Below are 25492 nucleotides of genomic sequence, written 5' to 3'. Positions count from 1 at the left end.
AGCTTTTTTTAATGCAGCTCCAGTCTTGTGGAATAACTTGCCTATACAAATCAGATCTGCAGATTCCATCAATCATTTTAAAAGTATTTAAAAAACTCACCTTTTTACCAATGCATTTAGTGATATTTCTTAAACTTTTAAATTTGTACTTTGACCTTTTAACCTATTTTCATCTCAGCTGGTTCCGAGTTTTATCTGCAGGGTACCGGTTGTATATTATTTGATATTGTTAAAATTTATTTGTGCAATTAATCTTTGTATATAGGTTTGGTGTTTTTAACATAATTGTAAAGCGCATTGAGATTTTGTATGTAATGGGCTATATAAGAAATAAAATTTATTATTATTAATATTATTATATAGATGCGAAGCCTGGACCATAATCCAAAACTATCTAAAGAGCTGGACGGCTGTTGCACTCGGATGCTTAGGGCAGTGTACAACATCCATTGGAAGCAGCACATAAACAACAAGGAGCTGTATGGAGACCTTCCAAGACTCTCAGAGAAGATCAGAGAAAGGAGGACACGCTTCGCTGGGCACTGCTTGAGGATACATGTATATAGATGTACTCAAGCAGGACACTGGACTGAAGCATCTGACAGGGAAAACCACCCGAAATAAGCAAATAAGCAAGCTGCCCCCTTTTCAGTAACTTCTTCTTGCCGCCCTTCCCCCGCCCTTTTTATACCCGCATGCGAAGCATGAACGGGTATATTGCCATTCTATGGTTTCTTCTCCTTCTTCTCCTTCTTCTCTTCCTCCATCAAACACAACATTCTGTCAAGGCTAGCGCTAAAACTACAAGGGCCACAGGGCCCATATGTGGTACACTTATGGGCCCTACCCCGTAGATTTATCCTTTGCCCATCTTAGCCCCAGAGGTCAAAGCATGCCGTTTCTCATCAAATGAAGCAGCCTCAGGGGTCTGAGTTGGTACACTGATAGCCCAAGGGGTACCCTATATATAGAAGTATACATGAACCCCATATGTCATATATTATGGGCCCCAGGGCCCCAAATGTTAAAACAAGGGGTAACAGATTGACAAAGCTAGCGCTAAAACTACAAGGGCCCCAGGGCCCATATGTAGTACACTTATGGGCCCTACCCTGTAGATTTATCCTTTGCACATCTGGGCCCCAGAGGTCAAGGTCACAGGCCCCAGGGGCCCAAATGTAAAAATACAAAGCATGCCGTTTCTCATCAAATGAAGCAGCCTCGGGCCCCGAGTTGGTACACTGATAGAGCCAGGGTACTCTATATATACAAGTATACATGAGTCCCATATGTCATATATTATGGGCCCCAGGGCCCCAAATGTTAAAATAAGGGCAACAGATTAACAAGGCTAGCTATAAAACTACAAGGGCACTAGGGCTCATATGTGGCACATGTATGGGCCCTAAGTTGTAATGTGTCTTCTGCCCATTTTGGCCCCAGATGTTTAAGGCTAGGGGCCCCAGAGGCCCAAATGTTAAAACAAATGGCCGGTCGTTTCTCAGCAAATAAAGTAGCTACAGGGTTTAGATTTGGTACACTAATAGGTCTTCAGCATTATATTGTTTTATGTATATATGAACCCTATGTGTCACATAATATGGGCCCCAGGGCCCCAAACGCTAAAACATAGGGCCGGTCGTTACTCAGTAAATAAAGCAGCTACAATGTCCAGTTTGAGTCTACTGATAGCACTTGAGAAGTATATTTCAACATATGCACAGAGCCCCATAAGTCAAATATTATGGGCCCCAGGCCCCAAATGTTAAAGCAAAGGGCCGGCCATTTTTCACCAAAGCTCAAAGTTTGTACACAGACTGCACCTGAGAATTATATTGTTATATGTACATATGAGCCCCATATGTCACATAATATGGGCCCAGGGTCCCAAACGCTAAAACATAGGGCCAGCCGTTACTCAGTAAATAAAGCAGCTACAGTGCCCAGCTTAAGTCTACTGATAGCACTTGATAATTATACTTCAACATGTGTACATGAGCCTCATAAGTCAAATATTATGGGCCAGGGCCCCAAATGTTAAAAAGGGCTGTCCGTTTATCATCAAATAAAGCAACTTCAGGGCTCGGAGTTTGTACACAGAATTATATTGTTAATAACACCCACCCCATCCCATTCACAGACAATTGCGTAATTATACTAATATAGATGACAGAAACGTTAAGGCTGTTCCAGTTAAATTACATACCCATTGGCTGTTCTATTTAATTTACATACTCCCTCTGAAATGGCCACAAAATAGGCTGTTCCATTTAATTTACATACTCCCTCTGAAATGGCTGTTCCATTTAATTTCCATACTCCCTCTAGAATAGAATAGCTTACCCCTAATCAAATTGCATATTGTGAATTTCAATAGCGTATTAGGCCTATAATAATTATAGATGATGATAATTGGAAATACCATGTGTGAAGCGTTAAGGCTGTTCCATTCCAATTACATACCTTTGGCTGTTCCATTAAATTTACATACTCCCTGTGAAATGATCCCAAAAAAGCTGTTCTAGTTACATACTCCCTCTGAAATGGCTGTTCCATTTAATTTACATACTCCCTCTGGAATAGCTTTCCCCTAATCAAATTGCACATTGTGAATTTCAATCTATCAAATTGCATAGCTTCACTGTGAATTAGAGAGACTGACAACAGCAACCTAAGTCCTCAGCAAATAAGGACTGTAAGTTTGTGTAAACCGATAACATGCGGGTATAGCCGTATTTGTGTACAAATATATAGCCTTCTAGTTCCTTTAATAATTCATCTTGCCGCCCCTTCTTCTTCCACCGCCTCTTCTTTTTTTGCCTCCCCCTACAAATTTTACCCCGCAACCAATTCCCCCCCCCAAAAAAAAAAAACGGGCATGGACGTCCCAAAACAAATTTAATAAAAGAAACAATTAAGCAATAATTGTCCTGTGCATCTTATTTTTTAGCATGAAAAACACTAGGTTTTGGGCCAAAATAGAGTACAATTACAAAATTTTGCGTTGGCCCATCGAATAGCAGAAAACACATTAATTTGTGGCTAAAATTGAAAATAAATTTTTCTCGCGCTCGCACGCAAAAACAAGTCCCTGTAATTTTCGTATTGAAGATATGGATCCCCCCAAAAAAATTCCATATCTTTTATAATCTTCAATACGAAAGCTCAAAATTTTCAATCGATCGTCGGCTTTTCATCCCAGCTACATATTACATTTTAAGTATTATCATTAGATTTATAAAGTTTAGGCCCTACTTCGAGGACTGCTAAGTATAAAAAATATATATTTTTAATCATTAGCCATAAAATATCGCGAATTAAAAAAAAGAAGTCAGAATTATTTGATATCAGAAGGACATTTTTCGTATTCAGAATGCAATTCGACATGTCTGCATGATATGCTCTCGCTCATGTCTCACAAAAACGTCCAAACGTTCATACCCCAGCCCTGAATATGCAAGAAGTATACTGCATTTTTTACTCAAATTGTTAAAACTGCATGGGAAAATATGGCTCCCGTCAATTTCGCTTTAAAAAACGTTACGAAGAAAACTTTTATAGGAAAATTGCAAATGTTCTGCATATTACGCGTTTTTGCGCCCTTTGGTCTACATAATGAACGCTCCCTTAATAGGCCTATCATGCTGATATTTATATGACAAGCACCCATAAGGCACTCGGAATAGGAAGTTGTAAATTTGTAACAAAATGACTGAATCAAGCAAGGAAAAGCAATCGGACAAAGGTAAGTAGTTGTTATTGATAGACTATAGACTATGGTAACCAAAACAATTAGTAAAATGTAAAAATATGTGCTGCATAGCGACTAAGCACTTTTCAGTAGGAGCTAGTAGGCCCGTGTGTGTACATTCACTATTTTAAGGGCCAGCCCATGTTGAGTTTTCCCTGCGTCGCGTTTGTCAGCGCGCTAAAATAACACAACTATATAATAATTGGCGATTTCTTGCCAGTTTAATTCAAAATATATGCTATTTCTATACAAAAAGATTTCGTTTTTTGCAAAACCCTCATGAACAACATAATCAAAAAAGGTTAAAGGGCAAAGTTGGAGAAACTTACTTTGCATAGACCAATAATGATATAAAATTGGATCGATTGAGCCCATATTTATTGGTTGAGCTATAAATAGCGCTAAAATATCAAATTTGGTTCAAACCATAGCAATGTATTCCTCTCCTTATAAGGAATCAGAAACGGGCATGTATAAATTGACTTCTCATATTTTAGGCAAACATGTCAAATTTACGCCTCTACAAAGGTAAAAAGATAGGCCTAATTAAAAAAGAAATAGACCTACTCCGATTTTAAAATGTATGCCTTCCATTTCAATCAATCAATGTTGTGTAACCTACTATACGTCTTTATAACCAGACTCGCAAGTTTGTTATTGCATATGACCTTGTCTTCATAGAATTGTTTCAGGACCCGACAGTTCCAGGACCTACTACAGCTGAGTTATCAGCATTAGCAACACGTCTAAACTATTCACTAAGCGATGACGAACTAAAACAATGCCATTCTCTTGTAACTGGTGCTCTTAAGGGTTTCAACCAACTTGACCATCTTGTGGAACCAACTTTACCTGTGAAGTATCCACGGACCCCGGGTTACAGACCTACTGCTGAGGAAGATCCTAGTAATGCTTGGTAAGCCGCCCGGAGGGGGGGGGGGGGACTAGAATATGAAAGTGACGTACCTGTGCCCACCAGCGTATAGTGAAACTAGGGGTCTATCGGTGTAAAAATTTTCAGAAAAAGGGGGTCATTCGGTGTTGGCAACGTCAAAATTTTTTGTATGTGAGCGCCCAAAATTTCACGTTATTGACAATCAAAAATAGCTTTTTACCCAATTTTATAGTACAAAATAGACAAAACTCGTTCATTTTGCTGAAAATGCGCGCGTAGCAGTTAATAAAGCATTGCCTTCTCATATAGGGGCCTAAGCCACGCAAATGTTGAGCAATTAACCGATTCCACATTATTACATGTGTAGGTAAATAATTGCGCACACCTTTTCACACAAATCTTTCTTCGATTCAAGAATCATTTTAATTTGCTTTATCAAGGTATTATCGTTCTATAAATATTTCGTGACATCATTTACCATTGGGGTGAATTCTAATAATGGTTAAGCTTCCAAAACTAATTGCTTCCCCCCCCCCTCTACTTGCCAAAATTCTTTACCCACTCCCATAATTCACCCCGGTGGTACAAACTTTATTGCACTCCATTTTTCGATGAGTCAATTGTTAATGTTAAATCCATGTTGGTTTGACAATTCGGTTGTACCCACCATAATTTAAGCTGATACTATCATACTATTTTGGTGGTGTGATGTGTTATACGAGATGTGTGAGGGGTGTATACGGGGTATATCCGGGTATGTGCTCCTACACGTATACTTGTGGGGTATCGTGTCATTACCACATACCGTATATCTCTTACGGGGTATAATTTTTCTTGTGGGTATAAATATTCATATGGACCCTATAAATCTCTGTAAAGAATAGCCCCTTAAAGCGCCTTAAGGTTAAGGGCTGAAGAGCTCATTGGGTGTGAGAGTGTGGTGCGAGTGTCAATTAAAACACTAAATACAAAATATACCCCCACAGTCACGGATAAGCTTTTAATTTATTAATTTTGCTTCTACACCCTCAGACGGACATTTTTATTGGGACACACTGTGTATAACGCTGTATTTCCCCATCAGGGACTTTACAGCGGATTGAACCGATGTTCATGTCTTCCTTTTGAACTTAAGTTGGCATGATGACTTATATTATGAGCATATTAAAGCTCATAAAAAAATGAATTAGTAATATCTGAGAAGAAAATATTGTCATCAAGAAATAGTTTTAGATAATCAAAATGTGAAATTGTTGACCCCAATTTTTCTTCGGCCGTGCGGGGTGGTGGTGTGCGGTAATAAAGATGCATATTTTTTTTTTTTTTTTTATTTTTGCAAAACTTTTTTTAAGGCGAGTGGGATGGAGCAATATAATACTTTTTCTGTTTTGGCCATTTGGACAAATAATCGCATTAAATTTCAATAGGTCTTGCGGTTCTTTAGTTAATGCCAATGCTATCTTTAAACGAAAGTGTTGAACGTTTCCCCCTCCGAGAAAAATCATGCGTATGTGACGAAAAGGATACCCATATCAAGTCTGGATCTCCTTTATAGAACACATAATATTTCTTTTGCGTCAGCTTTATTTGTCTCAATGTTTGCCTTTATCCGCCTTTATCCATTGCTATTGCAATACAACGTCTCCTGCGACCAGGAACGCACATTTAACAACATCTCCTGCGACCAGGAACGCACATTTAACAACGTCTCCTGCGACCAGGAACACACATTTAACAACGTCTCCTGCGACCAGGAACGCACATTTAACAACGTCTCCTGCGACCAGGAACATACATTTAACAACGTCTCCTGCGACCAGGAACGCACATTTAACAACGTCTCCTGCCACCAGGAACATACATTTAACAACGTCTCCTGCGACCAGGAACGCACATTTAACAACGTCTCCTGCCACCAGGAACATACATTTAACAACGTCTCCTGCGACCAGGAACACACATTTAACAACATCTCCTGCGACCAGGAACGCACATTTAACAACGTCTCCTGCGAGCAGGAACACACATTTAACAACGTCTCCTGCGACCAGGAACGCACATTTAACAACGTCTCCTGCCACCAGGAACATACATTTAACAACGTCTCCTGCGACCAGGAACGCACATTTAACAACGTCTCCTGCCACCAGGAACATACATTTAACAACGTCTCCTGCGACCAGGAACACACATTTAACAATTCACCAAACGACCAAATGAATTTGCCAACAACAATAACTATACTGCGCCAATAAAGTATCTTTACAGTTGGAAAAATAATCACAATTTCCAAACTGAACGATATAATTGGGGTAAATTTGTTTTTTTAATAGATGCACTCTCTAATTCTGCACATTATGACACCACATTGAATCCAATGTGACTTCAAGAAGCAAAGTTACAAGCATTTGATTAGGCGAAGGTCCAGTTTTAAAAGTGACAAGCTGGCCTATTCAAAACGCCACAGACTAGACATCTGGTTTGAGAGTGGTGAATGGCTAATTTATGCGATTGGCTTTAATTTAAAACCAAAGGAACAAAAGAAAACTGAAACAAAAGAGCTGACAAGTAAAATGCAAGTTATGAAAAGTACAGAGAAGTAAAAAATGAAATAAAAACTGCTTTAAATAACGCTTCATTGAAGAAACTGTGTTGTCTCTTCGGTACCCTTGTTGGAATCTTTTTGCGCCTTGTATAGGCCAGTTTGTCACTTTTAAAACTGGACCCTCGTCTATTCAATTGCTTGTAACTTTACTTCTTGAGGTCACATTGGATTCAATGTGGTGTCATAATGTGCAGGATTAGATAGTGCCTCTATTAAAAAAAAAAAATTTACCCCAATATTGTTTAGTTTTTTTTTTTTGATTATTTTTCCAAGTGTAAGGATATTTTATTGGCGTAGTATATTTGCCGACAAAATCTAGGACGTGATCTAGGAGGGGTGACACATCCGCCTTGCGACGACCCTGGACACAGATTAGGGGCACTGGATGTGATTGATTGCAAGCAAGTTTTCCTATGTGATTTTTAATCGATGGGGTGGAGCACGTGCCCGGCCCCTTGCACCTATGACACTACGTCACTGTGAGCTACTGTGTGTATATCTAAAACGTTGGTTAGATGGGCCTTAAAATAAGTTGGTTTGTCTTCTGTCCGGTACCTTTAGAGTGAATAATATGTGCATTTAAAATAACAGAGATCACAGATCAGAGCCAGTAAAGTAGGCTATAAGCCTTAAACGTGTTTTCTGAAGTGATACGTATTTGAAAAGAAAATGCCCGCAAACCTTTCTTTTACATATGTTATAGTAGAAGTGACGGGGGGGGTACTTAGTACAAATGACCATACGGAGACGTGCCGCAAACATGGGTAGCATTTTCGGCTTTTTGGTATATCAATGATATGACCCTTTTTCTAGGTCAATGTATGGATGGGTCCTTTTTTTTCAAAATGTTCTCAATCGTTTTGGAAAATAGCCCAATTTTGCCTCAATCTATCCAAAAATGTTTTGAAATGTCGCCAAATCGTGGATAAAAATTTGTAAAAACTAAGACAATATGGGTTAAATTTGGCCGAAAATGTTGACTTTTGATATATCGATGGGTCCAAATTTCTTGACAAATTGGTATATTGATGGGTCCACTTTCAAATTCTCAGTGGCACACCCCTACCAAAACCAAACAGTATCCCCCCGCCGCACACCCCTACTAAAACCAAACTTGAGTGCCCCCCCCCACGGGTTGTGACTATTAATAATAATTATATATATTGTGACAACTTATAGAAACAAAGATTATGTATCAATCTCACGTATATGTCTGCAGGACGAATGATCACGTAAACAAAACTGACGTGTTTAATATTATATTGTAATTGGTCTGTTATTAAGGTATTGGAAATCCACCATTAGAGGAGCTGACAGTGGTAAATTGTCAGGCAAGACGATTGCAATAAAGGACAATGTGATGGTAGCCGGAGTACCAATGATGAATGGATGTCGTGCTTTGGAAGGAACAATACCAGATGTAGATGCAACTGTGGTTACGAGGCTTCTAGATGCTGGTAAGTCGACAGAAAGGCACATATTCAAAAGTCTTGTTTTTCATGAAGAGATACAGACATTTAAATGATATTCATTGTTAAACATTTGTTAAAAGAAAGAGAGAGAGAGAGAGAGAGAGAGAGAGATTGGCTAAAATGAATCAAAATATGGGAATCTTCTATACGTCAAACATACTTTACGATGTGACGTCAATTGACGCTGAGATGATCATCAGGCTTTACATAGGTTGACCCTTGAAAGATCATCAGGATTCAGTACATACAGTTTAGTTCTGGAATGATCAACAGGATTTACATAGGTTGACCCTTTTATGATGTATTGTGTTTTCATGTTATTTTTGTCCCCCCCCCTACCATACCTTGTGTACAAAAACTTTTTGACCCCAGCTCTTCAGAGGACCAAAGCCGTTTTTGACCTTTTCTTTAGAGGTCCAAATCTTTTGTGACCCCTACATGCACGAAATCCCGTATTGTAAAATTATTGGTGTTTTAATTTCAGGTGCCACTATTCTCGGTAAAGCAAAGAGTGAAAACCTGTGTTTTTCTGGCAGTAGTTTTACTACAGGATATGGTCCAGTTTCAAACTTTCACGTTAAAGCACGATCGGCAGGGGGATCCAGTTGTGGAAGTGGAGTTTTGGTAATATGCAAGGGGAGAATCTAAGAGAATAGGAATAGTAAAAATAGAGTAAATCAATCTCTATATCGCGCTAAGTCATTCGTTTAAATCAGGTTCCTAGTAAATAAGATTTCACGTAGTTCTATGTGCTTGGAGCCAATTCCTATTTGGAACAAGTTTGAAGAATAGCATGCGATGTACTCTGCTCTTTTAACAGGCACTCTTCAGTCGTCAGAGAAAAAGTTAGTTACTATTTCATAAAGGAAAGAAAAGCCTATACAGTAAAGTATTGATTATTTAAAAAACTTCGGCGTTCAACAATTTGTCATTGTTTCTCACAATTAGGTCATGGCAGGTGAGGTAGATATGGCAATTGGTTGTGATCAGGGTGGTTCGATCCGGACACCATCTTCCTGGAATGGGTGTGTTGGACTGAAGCCTACATGGGGTCTGGTGCCTTATACAGGAGTGATGTCGATTGAGCCAACACTTGACCACATAGGACCTATGACGCGGACCGTCCATGATTGTGCTCTGATGCTGGAGGTATGTGGACATCTGTTTTTCTACCGAAGAAGTCAAATATGCATGATTAAAAATGTAACAATAAGAAGTAAGGTCTCAAGATAACCATGGCTCACCGACAGCAAGACATATCGCCATAGCTGCTCTGAGCATGCTGAGTGATTACATTTTAGCACAGGGGCTCGCCATGCTCACAGGGCCCATCAGCACAAATGGCATTATTGTCCATTTTGCTGTATTCGTGTCAAGGATACAAAGACGTATTACCACAATTACAATGACGAAAATGGAGTTGCGTCTATATGCCGCTGAGCTCTACACGAATGAACAGATTTTATTATTAGATCACAACGTCTTTGCATAGTTTACACTTCGATGGCAGAGGCGGAAAGGCACGTCTAGTTGTTGCGTGAAATTATTGATTGCATCTTACATGTCTTAGCACAGGACCTATTATAGAAGTATAGTTTAACAGATTTGCAACAATTTAATGTCTTATTCTCAAGTTAACGAATCCTTGGCTATTTTCGATCCATTCCATTAGACACAATGCTGATATTCCGAATAAAGTTGTTACTTTCGTTCATAATTTGTTACACCCTGAAAGGTTTTTTAAACAGTTTCTTCGCATTTCTAAACTGTAAAAATAGGGCTTGTCTGACCGACCGACATGACCGACCTTGTCTTCCACACAGACATGATAGCAAGTGCGAGGACAAGCAAACATCTTTGTTTCACTAGGTCTTTAGTCTGATATGCCGAATCACCTGTCTTGTTCAGAAGATTAGCCTCAATATAGTAGGTAGGCTAATGTATGACGAAACCACTTTTCTCTTCTGAGCTACTAGAGCTAACCAAAAGGTATGGCATGCAGCTCAACAGAAGCAAACGCATTTTGTTGTTGTTACCGTTGTTGTTCGGTTGGTTTTTTTTTTTTTGAAATTCTATACGCTCCTCTAATAAGTCGAGACATAATAATAATTATTATTACACGATTACTTATTGTTTTGTCGTATTTTACAGGTGATTGCCGGATATGACGACGGACTGGATCATCGTCAACCTCCCAACATTGAAGTGCCAGAATACTCTCAAGAGGTAATGTTCAACCATAATAAGTATTCAGAAAAAAAAACACGGTTTTGCTACAATTTCAAATACAGGTTTCAACAACTAACTGCACTATTGTCTATTTTGCCCGCCAGATTGAAGTGGAAAACTTGAATGGTATGCGAATTGGGATTCTCCAGGAAGGATTTGGTCACGACGTATCACAGGAGGCTGTGGATAGGATTGTAAGAGAAGCCGCACAGAGGTTGACGAGTGTTGGAGCTGAGGTTGTAAATGTTTCGATTCCACTGCACAAGCGTGGTGAGTAGACGAGACGTCTTTTTCGCTAATTAATCAAATAGAAAGAGAAAGTCCATGGTTTATACAATACACACCGTTACCTATCCTTTGTAACTATTAGCATGAGCATCAAAGATCATTACTAAGAGTGATGCGTAACTGTTACATTAGTGTATCCTGAACAAGATCTTTCCATTATTATATAATTGTATAATAATAATTATTATTATTGATATAAACTGGGCACATAGCAACCATAGTATTTATGTAATATTTGCCTGTAAAATTTGAATGTATCTTGAACATGTATATAAAAGAAATAGCCTAAGACAAAGTATTTACGTATAAATTATCTCCAACATGTCCAACAATTTGCGACGGCGAACCTAGTGAAAAATTATGTTTGTTGTATTTAATTTCCGTCGATCATGACATTGTTTTACCATGTCCAACGAAACTGACAAACAATTCAAACACCTGTTTAGGTTCTTATCTCCTTGCATTGCCATTTCATCCTCTGTACTATTCGCTGTCGATCGAAGTGACGTAATATATCGCCCTGCACTACAAGCAAGTTGCACTCATCACCTTGGCTCTGATTTGGTAAAATGATCTAACTTGAAATTTTGACATAAAAGAATGTAAAAGAATCTAACTCCCTAAAATTGGTTGTTATTTTTATTAATCAACACTTATATGGCGCTCTAACAAAGAGCACAGCGCCTTACAAAATATACAGGCAAAATGAAGCAAGAAATAAATACAACCAACATTAATACAAATGAGTTTTAAGCAAACGCTTGAAAGCAGGCACAGACACCGCCTCCCTCAACTGGGTAGGCAACTCATTCCAGAGCCGTGGAGAGGCAACAGCAAACGAATGATCACCAGCTCTCTTATTTGATCGTGGAACCAAGAGCCTTGTAGTATCAGAAGAGGAGCGGAGTCTGGGCCTATTTTCGTGCGTTACCGTGTCGCTGAGCAAGGTAAGCAGGTCACATAAATATGGTGGAGCGACATTCATCAAACACTTATAGACATACAACAATATTTTAAACTGTATTCTATCCTTCACTTGAAGCCAATGCAAGGAGTTCAGGAGATCCGCAGAGCACCTGTCCCGTCCACAAGCAAACACTAGCCTGGCCGCCTTATTCTGGACACGTTGTAGCCGTTTGAGGTCGGCCTCACGAGCACCAAACAAAAGAGAATTAGCATAGTCTATGCGGACAGGACAAGTGCTCTAACGGCATGATGACAGGCTTCCTGAGAAATAAAACGGCGTATGCGCCACAGATTGCGAATGTGGAAACTGATAGTTTTACACAGGGTACTAATATGGATGGACATGTTCATTACACCATCAAAGGTTACACCCAGGTTCTTAACAGAGATTGAAGGCTCAATTGTTTTACCATCAAGTTTCAGTTGGATATCAGACACTAAATTTAACACTCTTGGGCCCGCAACAACAAAAAACTCAGTTTTTTCTTGGTTCAATTGCAGTTTGTTGCGCAACATCCACATATTAAGAGCAGATATGCAATTGGTAATACGATCCATGGTCCGTTCACACTCCCCGGGGACTTTATGGTCAAAAGCAGCATATAAAAAATGTCATCTGCGTAGCAGTGAAAACTAATATTATGACGGCGAATTATATCCCCTATTGGTGAAATATACAATATAAAACCTTGAGGACCTATGATAGACCCTTGAGGCAGAGAATAAGTGAGGACGTGTTCATTGGATAAGGCATTCTTTATGGACACCCTGGTGGTACGGTTTTCAAAATAGGATCGAAACCAGGAAACAACGGAATCACATATTCCAAACCTATCTCTAAGCCTCTGAAAGAGAATGGGGTCAACCGTATCGAAAGCGGCCGACATGTCAAGTAGCACCAACAGTACAGTCTTGCTGTCGTCAACGTACTGGAGAAGGTCGTTCTTCACCTTTAGCAGAGCAGTTTCTGTGCTATGAAACTTTTTGTAGGAAGACTGATTTCTTTCGCCCAGATTATTCCTGTCTATATGGCTACCTACTTGACATGACGCCGCTTTCTCGATGACCTTTGACAAGAACTTGGATATTGGCCACGGGCCTGTAATGCTTAAGAATGTTATGATCAAGGTTTGATTTCTGTAGAACAGGTGTTATTATAGATTGCTTAAGAGTGTCAGGGAATGTTCCAGAAAACAGAGAACTGTTAACAACCTTGGTTATTATAGGTAGTAAAATAGCCAAATTGTCCTTGACTAGCCAGGTGGGCAGTGTGTCCAAGGAGCAGGTCTTACTGGGGAACTTCATAACAATCTTCTCAACATCACCTGTTTCTAGAGATTCAAAACCATGCATACTTGTACAAATAACTTGATTAGGATCAGTGATGTTTCCCTGATCAACAAAATCAACATAAGCTCTGATTTTCTCAACCTTAGATATAAAAAATGATAGAAAGTCATCCGCCAGTTCTTTTTCAGATTTGGATTCCAAAGCAGGAAGAGCTTTTGTTGATTTATTCAGAAGTCCATTGATTGTTGCATACATATCCTTTGCGTTAGCGTTAGAAAATTTATCCGAAAAGTACTGTTTTAGCTGTGACGATTGATTTATTAACAAGTTCTTTCTGAGTCTGAAAAGCTTCATAATCTTCTTCCTTCCGACTTTTCCGCCATTTTCGTTCAAGTCTTCTGCGCTCGCGTCTCTGGATATGGACATTCTCATTGTACCAAGGTAACTGCGGCCTAATGGTACGCTCTTTAGTAACGACTGGACACACTTCATCGAGGACAGATGACGTTATAGTCTCATAAGCCTCAGCCAAGACATTGGGGTCATCAGATTCGTAGGGAAATCAACCAAGCGATCTTTAAGTAGTTGATTGAACAAATCAGGGTCCAGTTTCCCATAAGGACGAGAACTTGTAACAATTTCCAACGGAGGTGGTTTGGCACACTTAACAATGCAAGTAATTATGTGGTGATCAGAGTAAAACTCAGGATGGACGTCGTGAACTTGAATAAGATCATCAGTTTCCCTTGTAATAAGTAAATCAAGGATATGATTCGACTTGTGGGTGGGTTTGTCAATAAATTGACGAAACCCAGTGGTCATTAAGCTATCATTAAACCTCTTTGTGTCCCACTTGTCAGGCCTATCCATATGTACGTTAAAATCACCGATAAGCACAAGCGATTCCGGAACAACACACAGTTCATCAAGAAACATTTCAATGTCATCCAAAAATTCAGAAGTTTTAAGACCGTTAACTTTGGATGGTGGAGGATGATATATAACAATGAACTGGATTGAGTTTTTCAATGTGACAGCGTAATGTTCAAAATTCACAGAGTTGAAACCTGTGTGGGAAATGATCAGATTGAGTGTCTTTTTGTACAAAACGCCAATCCCACCTCCATCTCGGCCACCCCCTCTTGGGGAATTCAAAACTCATAACCAGGGGTTTACACTCGCCAATTACGACCAAGTCATTTTCAGCAAGCCAAGTTTCGGTAATGAACATTATGTCGACATCATACTCAATAACATGATCAACCAGAGTTGTTGTTTTATTTGTTATACGGTTAGCATTCCAGTGATGGACAGTAAGATTGGAATATGGTTTAGTACGTGCTATTGGACGAAGATTAGATGCATTTCTAATCATTAGATTCGGATCAGATCTTTTTTCAACATGTTCAGTTCTAGTGGAGAGGGGTCTATGAGATGACAAAACTGGTATTGATCTTTCTGAGGAGTTTTCCTGAGCACTGTTTGTTGTTTCAAATTTTGGGGTCTGACGACGAGTGCGTACACCACCACGAATACCCCTGGGTCGAAAAATGCCAAAGTTCTTAAGATTAGCATAGGTGGTAGGTGCTATCCAGTTACCAACACCTTTACGTAGTGTTATGAGTTCATGTTTACTATACTGCAGTAGGCCAGCATCGGGCTGAACCTGAGTAGTTACAGTACTTGATAACTGAAGTGAACTGGTTCCATTCATCTTGAGGTGCTCAAGTGGGCAAGTAATTGAGTTATCAGTTGAGGAAGTTATTGATCCCTCCACTTGAGAGTGTATCCAGTGATGGAGATATAGGTTCAATGAACCAAGTATGTGAAAATACAGACACAGTACCAATATTGGAAAAATAGAAAATAATTTCATCATGAAATTTCAGTACTTATCCAGCTACAATCCTTTTAAAAGTCAGTCAGGTTTGTCACTACCCTTAGCTCTAGTAGTTTGTAGAAATTCATGAAGATCTGGCAACAAATATCCTTTTAAACACAACAAATTGAGAGAGACATTTAGCAGTGGCAGCAGCTCAAGACAGCGCCCAATAAGTTCAAATAATTTCAAAATTACTCAACCAAATTAGAGGTCACGCGTCAATGGGAAAGAGCACTGTGTATTGTGTATAGGAAAACGGACAGTAACTGCAGTATGATATTCCTAAATGGTCGTACTCTGTAGACTCTGTATCATTTTCAGCGATCTTACTGTCTTATAGAACTAGAAAAATCAAAGTTTACGTTGCGATTTTCAAAAGATCATTACAAAAGCTTTTTTTTTGTTTCGTTGTTTCCTACAGCTGTTGATATTTGGTCAGGATTTGCAAGTGAAGGTGCATACCACTGCATGCTCAATGGATCTAGTAAGTAGATATTATGACATACGGTTTATGAAAAACTACTAATAAATCCTGTCCTCGTGGTGTAAGCGTTTCTACATCAGACTCTATCTGTGAGATACTGAGTCTAAGATTATTTTTGGGAAAAGGGGTCCTGTTAGTCCCATGCAAATTAGCGAGTGTCAGGCCCTTGCCGCTGCCGCTGAGTTGCGCTAGTTACGTAATCACGGACTACGCTCGTAGACGATCCCAATCGGGCCTTTATCGGATTTTATTCACACATTTGTTGCAAAACATTTTTATCAAAATGTTTTTCTTTTTAAGATCAGGGACTCGGTTACCAGGGATATTATGCAACCAACAATATGAAGACATCCGGTGCAGCTATAAGACATGATACCAAGCACTTGTCTCCTACATTCAAGGTAACAGGGGCGTAGCAGGAGCATCAGGGGCCCGTGGACAAGGAGCAGCTACGGGCCCTTTTAACTAGGGCAGGATGTACCTTACGGGGCCCTGGGCCAAGCCAAAATTTAGAGGCCTGAACTCACGTGCCGAGGAAGGCATATGCACTTAACGCGGCTGTGTACTCAAGACGTTGTTTCTTTCGCAAAATTGAGATTTTTTGATATTTGTTACTTTGTTATGTTTTTATAAATACAAGGAAAGAAAATCCAGATTTATAAACTCCAACTGCGCTATTTTATGGATTTTATTTCACTATTTCATTCGTGTTTGCAATTTTAAAACAGAGAAAATCTTTGTTGTATCAGCGAGGTACACGCGCGCAACAACGCATCGCGCTGCGTATCGCGCAATTTGTTAACGCACAGATACGCTACGCATACGCGACGCTTATCTGCATGCGTGGCGCATCCTTTGGAAACACTAATTTCAAGTGGTCAAATGGCTCCGTTTTAGCTGATAAAATGTGGGTTTTTTCAAGTTCTCTCCCTCGATTTGAATATCAAGTTATGAATGGATTTCGCTCAAACTTCTCAACGGGCTGTGGATTTACCCGATGTTCACGTAATATAAGGTAGAAAAACGAAAACTGCCGCATTCTCCTGTGAGATTCGATGAAAGGGCAAAATGTGACCACTTTAAACTTCAACGGCCATTATTTCAATGTTCATTTTCTCGGTAAAATGACGATTTAGGTACACGATAACTCAATAAATACAGCATCTATAGGTAAGCAAATATGATCATCGTAAAAAGCATGATCGACTCAAGAAACGGTTTTCTCATTTTTTTATATTTTGGTCTATTTCCGATTTTAGGCATCATTTTGTGCAAATAGGCGTTTGTGAATTTTAAAAAGTTCATTTTGATGCCTTATATGGTCAATATCTCAAAAACTAAGGCCAATATCAAAACAAAACAAAAACCGTTTTTGGAATGGATCCTCAAGATTGAGCTAAAAACAAAATAAAATATTTTGGAAAGAGTGTTTTTTTGTTATGATGTACCTAACAAATATTGCCAAAAACTCACTTTTTGTGATTTTCTTCATAATTGTTGTTTTTACCCCAAATCTGTATTTATATTAAGATTTATTGATGTCTTGCCTTTATAAAAATGTATACTTTTATATGTCTTGCGCGAATAATTACAAAGTTATTGCACTTTTACTACATGCATGTCTGAGAGTACACAGCCACCTTAAGGGGGTACTACACCCCTGGCCAATTTTGTGCCTGCAATTTTCTCAAAAGTTATAGCACATTGGTGACAAGTTAGATATGTATATTATAGGGCAAGGACTGCAACTACTGTACTGAAAATTCAGCAACTCAAAGCAATTAGTTATTGATTTATTCGTCGGCTGTATTCCATAGTGGCGTATAGTGATTTTTGGTCATTTTTTTGAAAATTGGCACATTTGTTTTAATGATGTTCTCTTTCATTTTTTCTAACTCTCATTAGTCATAATTAGCTAATTAATTAGTAATTAATTAATTAAATGTGCCGTATAGTTACAAAGTGACATTTTTCGTATTCCATAGTGGCGTATCGACCATACGCCACTTTTTATACACATTTTATAATTATGAAATATCGGCAAAATGAAAAAAATCGTATGTCATAGTGGCGTACACGTATCGGACCTATACGCCACTATGGAATACGAACGACGAAAAGTAGCGCCATAGGGATTACACGGCGACCGAGGTGGCGTACGGTTAACGTTAGGTTAGGGTATTGCGTTTTGTTCGTTTTCCATAGTGACGTGTAGTTTTATTTTCAGTTTGCCAGCAATAGTATGTATTTATTTCTTTTGAAAAATATATAACAATAAAATCTATTTAGTTTACTACAGAAATTTCACATCATTTACAAAATATAATGAATGTCTGATTTACACAACTCGATTTTAAATTGGCATTTCTTCAAACCCGATTTTCTCGAAAAGTTGTTTATTCGCGGCGCCCACTATACGCCACTATGGAATACGGACGACGTATTGATCAAATATTGGTTTTCCCTCATTTTTGACTGCAACTCCACAACTGTTGTCTGCGCTGAAATAAAATTTCCAGTGCAGTAGTTGTAGTCCTTTCCCCTATAATATACATATCTTACTTGTCCCCAATGTGCTATAATTTTGAGAAAAATGCAAAAATAGGCACAAAATTGGACAGGGGTGTAGTACCCCTTAAGTCAGTGGCCAAGTTTTGGTTTATGTATAATAATATAAGAGGGGGACTAACATATTTTGTTCCGATGTTACTAGGACATTTGCGCGCAAAGCCGCAGACGAAAAAATTCAATTTCAAACTATTTTAGCCCCAAATTAACATAAATTTTGCTATTTGAATGCGCGCAAAGCGCGGTAATTTTACAATTTTGACCTATATTGGCCAAAAACATGCTGTTATTGCGGTTAAAAGAAAGATGCATAGGGCAATTTTGGAGTCCCCAAATTTTGTGGGTCCTGGACCCGGGCCCATCTGGCCCAGTGGCAAATCCGGCCCTGCTCTCCATTATCAGCCCTTATTAAATTTATGCTTTTGTGCTCGGCGGGGCCCCTGAACCCTCGGGGCCCATGAACTTTGTCCACCCTGTCCCCCCCGCTTACTACGCCCCCTGCAAGGTAATCTTAGTAATAATGTCGGCATTCTAAACATAGGCCTACACACTATACGTATCTTCGTTGGTAACTTCCCAGCAAACACAAACAGTTTTTAGAACATCCGTAAATAAATTCATCAGGATTGATATAATTCATAATTTAATTTGCAAAAGTTCTTGTATACAAATCCAAAAGTATTTCGGTATAAAGATGTTAAACATACCTCACATTTATGACCAGTTATTCCAGTCCAAAACGCCGCCAACGTCGGGTCCAACAGGAAACAGACGAGGAGTGGGAGAGTTGAGCTGTCAATTTGAGAAAGTACTACGAAACGTACATTGAGGTATATTCAACATCTTTATAAAGAAATACTTTTGGATTTGTATACAAAACTTTTGCAAGTTAAATACACCTCAATGACGTTCACCGAGACGAGGGCAACCACTTTATACCCCCACATTAGTCCAGTCCAAAACGCCACCAACGTCAGGTTCCAACAGGAAACAGACGACGAGTGGGAGAGTTGATCAGTCAATTTGAGAAAGTACTACGCGTATAGTACGAAACGTACATTGAGGTATATTTAAAATCTTTTTGGATGTGTATACAAAAACGTTTGCAAGTTAAGAATGAATGAGAATTTCTTTGTTTAAAATATGTTGCCCAAGCACATAAATATTGATTATATTATCTATTGTATCATTATCATTACGCTTTCCCCCTCCCCTGACCACCCTCCATCCCGGATATTAGGTTGCAATTGACTAAATATAGCCGCCATGGACCCCAATCTCTATCAAGACAATAATACAAGCCGATCATCAAGTCATGTACGTGACCCCGGGTTCCGCTCCACCTCACTTTCTGATGAAATCCCGTGGCTCATGGATACCTCACTTTCTGATGAAATCCCGTGGACAGATGAGGGATAAGTAAGTCAAATATTTGTTGAGAGAACTGTTAAAAATCATAGGCATGATAGATTGCAATTAATTTCAGTCTGTCTTTTTTTTTTAGTATGTGATGCTTACCGGTGCATACCTTAATGAGACATTCCATGGACAATATTACGGACGATGTCAGAATTTGGGACGCTTGTTATGCCAAGCTTATGACGATGTTCTGAAAGATCATGACGTTCTTATCATGCCGACGAATCCTTTCGTAGCTCATAAACTGCCAAAAGAAGACGAAATGACATTCGAGGGTAGGTTTTAGTTGGAACATGCTCAATTGCTAGGAGCAATATCTTTTCAATAATGATCCCAGGGGTGTAGCTGGAGTGACCAGTGGCGTAACCAGTGGGGTGGCCGGTGGGGGGGGGGCAGGCAACCCCCGGACACAAAAAACTGGGAAGAAGAGCAAAAAATTGGGAAGGGGAAAAGGGGAAGGAGAGAAAAGAGGGAAGAAAAAGGGAAGGAGAAGAGAAAAAGGGGAAAAGAGGAAGAAGAGAAAGGGAAAGAAGAAAAGAAATAAAGAGGGGAAAAAGGGGAAGGGAGAAGAGAACACACTGATTTTTAGCTTCTAATATGCCAAAAACCAGGAGCTTCAGGGCGCTCCGCCCCCTTGACCCCCGCCAGGGGTTTGCCCCTGGACCCCACCAGGGCCCCTAAGGCGGGCCCCTGGACCCCACCCGTTTAACGCTTCGCGGCAAGCCGCTCGCGAATTTTGGTCAAGAATTGGGAAAATTTTCAATCCTTGCCCCCCCCCCCCCCCGGAAGGTCAGGTCTGGTTACACCCCTGTTGGAGTCCCGCGCCGAAATGGTCAGAATAGCAGAATAGGAATACTAGGAAATACACTCTTATTTGCACACATTTTCTGACTTCTGACTCTTAGGGGGGAACTCTTACCCGGGGCGCCAAAAAACCTACAACCATGCATCGTCAAAATGTGTTGGGACACCTATGAATAAATCCTACTATGTTATGGCATAATTTCCGTATATTTTAACATGCTTAAAATGCCACTTTTTGGGTGTCAAGCCTTTCCTAACCTCCCAAACCTCCTCTTCCACCATCAGTTAATGTTGGGTACTGCTAGGCGCACATAAGCAACATATTAATAATATATTACATGATTCAACATTGTTTTGGGGAATGGGGGCTTATTTACATTAAACAGTGTCCCAAGACATAATGTGACCCGGCAGCACAAACGAGCCGTAAATTCCCTAAATTGTATTCTGTGTTACGGTGTAAAATGTGTACGAAGGTCGTATTCATCGATAACTTAAGCTGGCCCGACTTCCGTCTTATTTTGATAGTCAAAAACTAATCAATAATCCTATTGTTGAAGTGGATAATAAGCTTCGACCTTAGATGGTCGGCTATAGAATTTTTAATAGCTCTGGTCTTTGTTTGCTTTTGCTAAATCCTGTTCAAGTGGTGGGTTACCAGGCATTGTATTTTGTACAGGTATGCATAACCAACAATTAACAATGAGAGAACTTTCTTAAACCTCGTTGACTTGGGGATGATTTGAAATGACCGCCAATTATGACTGTTTGATATATACCCATAGCAAAAAGAAAAGGTATCGGTATAGTTGCGGCTACTATACGGGATAGTATCCGGTAGGTATTCTGAGCTATCCGAAAGTATCTGCTAGCAGATACTAGTTGGATACTAGTATCGGTATAGTGGTACTATTCCGATACTATTCCGATACTAGTATCTGATACTATATAGTATCGGAATAGTACCCGCTTTCAGCTGGCGCCAATCCATGTCACATGACTAATTAGAATAACTGCCATATCGGTTGGAGCCAAATTGCTATACAGGCAAGGAATGAGTTCCTCTCATTCAAAGGATAATATATGCTGTTGTACCAGGAATTGTACAGTGTGTTCTATTTCTGGGCTTCACAATACAGGTATGGTTGTATTGGGTAATAGTTTTTGAACAGAACTTTATATTTTATCTAAATTTAGTATAAGCTTAAGAACATCGTACAATGTAGGCTATATCAAACCACGGAGTATGTTGAATTCTGCACCCAAGACAAAATGGTGCTCAATGCATGCAATGAATGTGAATGTATTATATGTTTTTAGCATGCATTTGAGCATTCATAATGTACATTTGCAATTGCTTTTTGCCACAAATTTCAATGCTGCATGTATGTACAATATAAATCAATTGCTACACATTTCACATTTAATGTATGTACAACTTGAATCATTTGAAATTTTCCAGTGACCTTGTCCATATACCATGTAAATCTCTGGACATATCTCTATGACCATATTTGGGCAAATCAATTTACATGCGAAACAAATAGTATCCGACACTATCCCGATACTAGTATCAGGTACTATCCCGATACTAGTATCGGGCACTATTCCGATACTATTTATCAGTGTCTCCCAGTAACAGTATCGGATACTATCCCGATACTATATGTCCATATATGGACAAAAAATTTGCATGTGAAACATATCCGGATACTATACCGATACTAATATCCCACTAGGTAGCGGGTACTATTCCGGTATTAGTATCAGAGACTATCCCGATACCTATTATATTTTGATGTGGGTATTGCCAGCAATGTGGAAAAAGAGACACATGTAAAAACGTAAATAGCTATAATTTTGTTGAAGGAGCAAAGTTTAACAAACCATAACCTCGCTTCTGGATATCGTTTGAAGTCAAATGATATACCATTTTTAAGTTTATGATGTTTATTTTTAAACACGAAATAAAACAAAATTGACCGGGGAGGAATTTACGGCTCATTCGCCGTGGACGGTCACATATACGACGAGCATTGTAGCTACAAAAGCTTGTACAACACTGAGTCATTCTTATCAGCCATTTCAATATGGAGTTAAAAGCCGAAAATTATTTCTCATGCGCAAAATAAAAAAAATAAAAAACCTCCCCACAAAAAAATAATTCTAATTCTTAAATAAATTCTAATTCTTACATCCTCTGTTTCAGCTAACGCGAATCAATCCCAAGGTATGATGCAAAACACTATGGGGACTGATGTGACTGGCCATCCAGCACTTTCCATCAACGCAGGCTGGGTTGGTAAGCTACCCGTTGGAATGATGATCGTAGGAAAACACTGGGATGAAACGACGGTCTTGAAAGTAGCACGCGCTCATGAAAATATAATGGGGAACTAGCAGAGATATAAGGATTTGGCGAAATAAACAATATGAACTAAAAACGTGGTTTCTTGGCTATAAAATGCAATATACGACATATAATAGTGTGCTATTACAACGAATCACGGTTTATTCTCTATTGTATATTGCATTCAGCCAAGTCAGCGCAGCAGGTTCCGGGCAGCAGGTGCTCTGTTTTCATTCGTTCCCCCTTTTTTTGAATTCTTGTTCACAAAATTTCGGAAGGTAAAATATATGTTTATTTAAGACGACTTAAAATTAAAACTAAAAACTTTCTGGAAACGTTTGATACACTGCTCATTCTACTAACTAACCATTTATGCAATTTTATATTGCAACATAATTCAGTGTGATTTAAAGTACGTCACAAATTGATAAGAAAATACCAAAACTGTCATTTTCTGCCCATGTCCAGTTGTAATGAAAGGAAATGGATGGGACAATAAGATATTTTGATTTGATAAGATGATCGACATAATGGGCCCGTGAGAAACATGATAACGGAAAAATATGCCTTTTGGTGACAAAAGAACCCACATGATTTTCAAGGAAGTTATAAATTCATTCCAATTTACTATAAAAGTTTTATTTTAAACATTAACGACACATGGTGATCAAAAGTAAGTGCAAAAGAAAATAAACTATGGAGTAATAATTAGAATGTAATATTATAATTTAAACTTGTATTTGATAGAGTGCATCATACTGTTAATTAAGTTACAAGAGCTTAAAATGGCGGAAGTGCAAGATATCGTCAGTCACCTATTAGCAGTACGTGGAAGGTCGTGGGTTCGATTCCAATGTATAGATGTATTCTACGATTTGTTTATCTGGAGTTTGTGCCAAACTTACTTGTAATTTCGTTTATCTTAATAATAGTAATACGTTTAGTGGGTTTAACCGTCCTTTACTCTTATTATGTTTGTACATTGATGCCCAAATGGGAACTGTGTTGTGTAATCAGAGAGAAAATATTAGCCTTGATGCATTTATCGTATACTATATAAGTAGGGTTCCACATATTTACCATTGAGGTACACCACAACTTATATTCTAAAACTTCAACTTCAAAGATATAATAACATAAATTATTATCATTTAAAATTCCTCAAAAATGTTAGCGTAAGACTTGATGTTTCGAAGAATATTTCACACGATTAAGAATATTTCAAATAATAAATATGTAAACTAAACTGCTCATTAGCCCACTATTCTCATTATTTTGTGATGTGACTTTTTTTCTGCCATAACTAAACAGCTACATGAAAATATATAGACTTTGAAAGTGTATATGACTTTTTGTTGGCAGTGTTTGAACCTATATAGATACAGCTCGATGAAAGTACACACCTGGTTCACTAATTAACAATTTTTTATGAAAATGCAAAAAACGAATAAAAATGCACACATGTGCTTACAACAATTGTCAATTCATATCTGTAACAGGCCGTTGCAACTCATATGCTAGCGCAATATAAAAAGGTGGCGACAGCGTCGGCTTTCCCTGTGTATTACCCTGCACTAACATGGCGTCCAATGGCGTCTCCCGGGCGGGGCCATTTTGGAAAAGTAAAGAAAAATGCTGCTGCCACCACGATAGTACTAAAAGCTACGTAAAAAAATATGCGTAGTACTGTGGAGACTTACTTTAACATGACGTCACGAATATGCTAATTAAAGAAAAATGCTGCTGCCATCTACGTCCACATGTTGCAAGCGTGACGATAGCCTGGCCTCACGTCGACGAACGGAGTTTCAAGTCCATCGCACTACGTGCTCTATATACTTAGTCCATGTCTGTAATATGTTAATCATCATGATCATGAAAGAAAAAGTTTAGATTTATTTCAAAGGATATGTTTTAATTGAAAATGTCAATCCATGTAATTGATTGTCATCTATTTATTACCTAACTGCAGCGCGATGAAAGTACGCAGCTGGTTTACCGATTAGTTGTTTTGAGGGTATTGTGAATATCTAAATATTTGTGCTTTAGAACTGAAGAATATTCCGAGATACAATGTTTAGATATCTCACAACACCCGATGCAAAGTCATTACTATACATACAATGTACGTTAAATGGTATTTTGTTTAAAAAAAGATGTTAATCAGAATGCAAAAACTCAAAATCAGATAAGATTTTGGAACTCAAGTAACTCAAAGGTATGCGACGATTCCCTATATGCAAATGTCAAACCATTTCAGTACCTCCAACATTAAGAGTTTTAAAAAGCGTTACAACAAGTAAACATACTGAAGTTTAGATATACGTCTTCATAATTGCTAACAAAATACTCAAACATACCTTATTTATCAATGCGCCTAAGCCCTCCCCTGTCGAAGTTGGCCAGCTGATTTGATCCCATGAATCTTGCGCGCGGAGCGAGCGAACATTTACACATCATCATCACACGTGTGCATCATCATCATGATA

At 38.8% G+C, this 25492-nt stretch overlaps 1 protein-coding gene across 1 annotated transcript; it reads left to right on the top strand.

Annotated features, from left to right (window-relative positions):
- The first annotated feature begins 3625 nt into the window (after positions 1–3625).
- LOC140147859 (amidase-like) lies at positions 3626–24459 on the top strand. Its single transcript, XM_072169631.1, has 11 exons — positions 3626–3745; positions 4433–4667; positions 8536–8708; positions 9208–9347; positions 9672–9872; positions 10875–10949; positions 11057–11222; positions 15800–15862; positions 16163–16263; positions 19935–20124; positions 22863–24459. The coding sequence occupies exons 1-11, from the start codon at positions 3709–3711 to the stop codon at positions 23051–23053; spliced, it is 1572 nt and encodes a 523-aa protein (XP_072025732.1). The 5' UTR covers positions 3626–3708; the 3' UTR covers positions 23054–24459.
- Positions 24460–25492: the final 1033 nt, after the last annotated feature.

This window comes from Amphiura filiformis, chromosome 3 (genome assembly GCF_039555335.1).
Source record: "Amphiura filiformis chromosome 3, Afil_fr2py, whole genome shotgun sequence".
NCBI lineage: Eukaryota > Metazoa > Echinodermata > Ophiuroidea > Amphilepidida > Amphiuridae > Amphiura > Amphiura filiformis.
The sequence above is the reverse complement of the archived record's forward strand: the minus strand, read 5'-3'. Positions and strand labels throughout refer to the sequence as shown.